The 4,063-nt window shown below is 44.8% G+C and overlaps 1 protein-coding gene across 1 annotated transcript in view; it reads right to left on the bottom strand.

Moving 5' to 3' along the window:
• DROSHA (drosha, ribonuclease type III) overlaps positions 1-4,063 on the bottom strand; it is a 155,264-nt gene that overhangs the window by 146,439 nt on the left and 4,762 nt on the right. Inside the window, exon 3 of the mRNA XM_015408795.1 lies at positions 789-1,014. Within this exon, the coding sequence (XP_015264281.1) occupies positions 789-1,014 (226 nt within the window). The remainder of the gene's footprint in view (positions 1-788; positions 1,015-4,063) is intronic.

The following is a 4,063-nucleotide window of genomic DNA, read 5'->3' as shown; positions in this document are numbered from 1 at the left end:
GGGTGTTTTTGTGCACCAGAAAATTGTTTTTAATTGTTTTTTTTTTTTTTTTTTGCACATCCCTAATTTGGGGTATGTAGAACAAACCGCAGGAAGGAGGCAGCGTGGCACAATGCAGTCTCATCAGATCTCAGAAGCTAAGCAAGGTCAGTACACCAAGGAAGCCTCTGCAGTGGAAGGCGATGGCCAACTCCCTCTCCTTCCCAGTTGCCTTGAAAGCCCTTTGCTGGGGTCGCCACAAACCAGCTGAGACCTGACGGGCCCTTTACACAGAGAGAGAGAGAACAACCAACACAGATGTTTACTTTTTATGTTGTGGCGGGGGGAATTACTCTTCGGCTGAGCATTTACCAGCACTTACTTCTGGAAACCTCAAGTAGATGAACTGAAGATGTTCACATGTACACAAAGGGAGCAAATCCGAAACCAGGGTACTTGGAAGTACGTCGCATGTTATTCAAAGGGGCTTACTTCTAAGAAAGCACCCTTCGGTTTGCATCCAAAGCCTAACAGAAATCCGCAATCTGACAAGTTCTCCTCTCTCGTAGGTGTGCATTTTATAATACAGAACCTTGCATGGTTAGAGGTTTGGGACGATGCTGCTGGTTCCTGGAGTGACAGATCCCAGGAACGATCATTCTTATTTATTTATTTAGATGGTTTTATTCTGCCCTCCCCAAAGCGGGCTCAGGGCAGATGGGACATTTCGCATCTCTGAATCGACCCCCACACAGTTCCTAAAAAAGAAAAAAGATGCCGTTTCCCACAGTCATTCAAAAAACGCCTACCACTTGATCCATCGGCTCGTTCGAATAGTAGCTTTCCGAATGGGTGCAGCGAACCCACACGGGCTTCAGCAGGTCCTCGTCGTCACCTTCGTTCTTCTCGCCGGCAGCCTCTTCCGGCTCCTTGTCTTTGATGGAGGTGTAGCTCTTCTCTCGGTTGGCGTTCTCAGACCACCGGTCCCGATCCTCTTCCCGGCGAGCTCTCTTTCGATCTTGGCTGGGGGACCGGCTGACATGGAAGAAAAGGGGAAAAAGACTACCAATTGTGGCAGAACTAACCCCAACTCATTCATTCATATATCCAGGGCTCTTTTTGTAGAAAAAGCCCAGCAGGAACTCATTAGCATAATAAGGCATACCCAACAGCAGGAACTCATTAGCATATTGGGCCACACCCCTGACAGCACAGCTCATTAGCACATTAGGCCGCACCCCCATGTTACCAGAAGTGTGGTCATCCAGCCACACCCACCTTTTGCTTCTTATTCTGTTTACCTTGTTTGTTGTCAAAACCAGGCCTTTTTTTGTAGCAGGGACTCCTTTGCATGTTAGGCCACACACCCCTAATGTAGCCAATCCTAATGCGTCCCTGCTGTTGGGTGTGGCCTATTATGTTAATGAGTTCCTGCTGGGCATGGCCAACTTGGGAGCCAGATGGAACTCTGTTCCTGTGCGTTCCTGCCCAAAAATAGCCCTGCATATGCCACTCAGTCCACTGGTTCAGAGACACCTGCTCCGTCACTGTTTTGTTGTCTCCAGCATGGCGCCGAGTCCCCCGACACCTTTTCTGGTTCCCCCCCCGAGTGGCTTTAGAAAGTGGGTGGGCCAGGTGATATATACCCCAGAGCAGTGTTCCCTCTGAGCTGAGTTAGTGTGAGCTAGCTCACAGTTTGTTAGACTCCGGCTCACACATTTTTGTCTTCGCTCAGGAAGGATGGCTCCAGAGCAAACTAATTTATGCAGTAGCTAAATCTCTCGCTCACAACTTTAATGCCAGTAGCTCACAAAGTAGCATTTTTGCTCACGAGACTCCATAGCTTAGAGGGAGCATTGCCCCAGAGAGCACTAAGTCGAGGTCTCAAAATCAACTGACCCTCCCAGGCCCCAAGGCTGCCAGGCATGCTACAACTAGGGCCAGGGCTTTTTCGGTGGCGGCCCCATCCTGGTAGAATGATCTCCCAGTGGAGGTCAGGGCCCTGCGGGACCTTTTACAGTTCCGCAGGGCCTGCAAGACGAAGCTCTTCCGCCAGGCTTTCAGCTAGGGGGCCGCACCACTGTAGAGCCCTGGCCCTTGGTTTCTGACACCCAGCCTTGGTTTCTGACATCTAGCTTGAGCCGTAGGAAGAGCTTGAGCAGAACGACATCTAAGCTTTGAAAGTAAGCTCTGAAAGTACGCCATCTCGAATAACTATCATCTTCAGCACTTTATGAAATTGTATTAACTATAATGGAATTGGTGGCTCAAGTGGTTAAGACGCTGAACTGCAGGCTGTGGAAGGTCGGTAGTTCAAATGGAATAAGGGGTTAGCAGTATGGTTAAGCCAAAATAAATAGAACTACTGCAACAGTGCAAGTAAATTGTAATAATATTAATAACTAACATGTGTTAGATACATTTGTTAAAGAAATAATGTTACTGTATTTTTGTAATTTTGTACACAGGAGTTACTATAATTACTATAGTTATTATTATGACTTCAACTCAACTTTATTTCGGCTTGCATGACCAAAAGTCTTAAGCACACTTGTACACACTTATAAAAGTACCATTCATACATGCAAAGTAAAAGGAAAACAAAACAAAACAGTGAGATGCATTGTGCAAATATGTTTATGAATTAGCATCAGGTATGTTGATCTGAAATAACTGTAGAATGTGTTTCATCAGGAATCTTTGATGTAGGAAGAAGTCTCCACGAAACGAAATATCAACTCCAGAGATTTTCTTCCATCACATCTGTTAGATACATTTGTTAAAGAAATAATGTTACCGTATTTTTGTAATTTTGTACACACTTAGGAGTTACTATAGTTATTATTATTACAATTACTTGCACTATTGCAGTAGTTCTATTTATTTTGAAGGTCAGTAGTTCAGCAGTTCGAGACCCGGGTGCCGCATGACGGAGTGAGCTCCCGTCTCTAGTTCCAGCTCCTGCCAGCCTAGCAGTTCGAAAGCAAGACATTGCAAGTAGATAAATAGGTACCACTTCGGTGGGAAGGGAACAGCGTTCCATGCGCCTTGGTGTTTAGTCATGCCGGCCACATGACCACGGACACGTCTTCGGACAGCACTGGCTCTTCAGTTTTGAAACGGAGATGAGCACCGGAACCCTGGAGTCGGATTCGACTGGCTTTCGAGCAAGGGAACCTTTACCTTTTATAGATATTTTATGTTGTGTTAATTGTATTTGTGTACTGATTGTGAGTCGCCCTGAGCCTGCATTGCAGGGAGGGCGGGATACAAATGTGACAAATAAATAAATAAGAATTTGATTGGCTGAGCAGATTTTTTTTTTTAAGTTGCTCTGGCTACTATATGGGAAGCAAGTAAAGCCTATATGAGAGGGAAATTAATTGATCTTGCCTCGAAGACAAAGCGGCAAAGACTGGAACAAATTAAGAAAATAACTGACAGGATTCAGACTCTAGAAGGCCAGCATAAAAAAATCCTTAAAGAAAAAAGTCTGGATAGAAATCCAGCAATTAAGACATCAGCTGGATCGGCTTCAAAAGAAAAAAGTGCAGGGAAAATTGAGCTTTTTAAAACAAAAAAAACATTTTCAACATGCAAACAGACCAGGAAGATATCTTGTGTACTGTCTACCAATGCTCCCTCTAAGCTATGGAGTCTCGTGAGCAAAAATTCTACTTTGTGAGCTGTTGGCATTAAAGTTGTGAGCGAGCGACTTGGCTACGGCATAAATTTGTTTGCTCTGGAGCCATCCGTTCCTGAGCGAAGACAAAAATGTGTGAGCTGGAGGCTAAAAAACTGTGAGCTAGCTCACACCAACTCACCTTAGAGGGAACGCTGCTGTCTATGTAAAGAAACTGAAAGGAGAAAAATAACGTGTACAGAGGGGGGGAGATGGAATTACCTATGCAGAGAAAGAAATCCAAGAACAATTTGAACTTTCCCCCCCCAAAAAAACCCTCTACAACTGGGATGTTTCAACAGTAAATGGAAAGGACGAATATATTAAAGAAGCCTTGACTTGTAAATTTTCAAATGAAGATAGAGAAGTGAAGCCTTCCTTGGTGCCAACCGAAAGTTCTCA

Source organism: Gekko japonicus, unplaced genomic scaffold (assembly GCF_001447785.1).
Source record: "Gekko japonicus isolate JY-2015 unplaced genomic scaffold, Gekko_japonicus_V1.1 scaffold3176, whole genome shotgun sequence".
NCBI lineage: Eukaryota > Metazoa > Chordata > Lepidosauria > Squamata > Gekkonidae > Gekko > Gekko japonicus.
The sequence above is the reverse complement of the archived record's forward strand: the minus strand, read 5'-3'. Positions and strand labels throughout refer to the sequence as shown.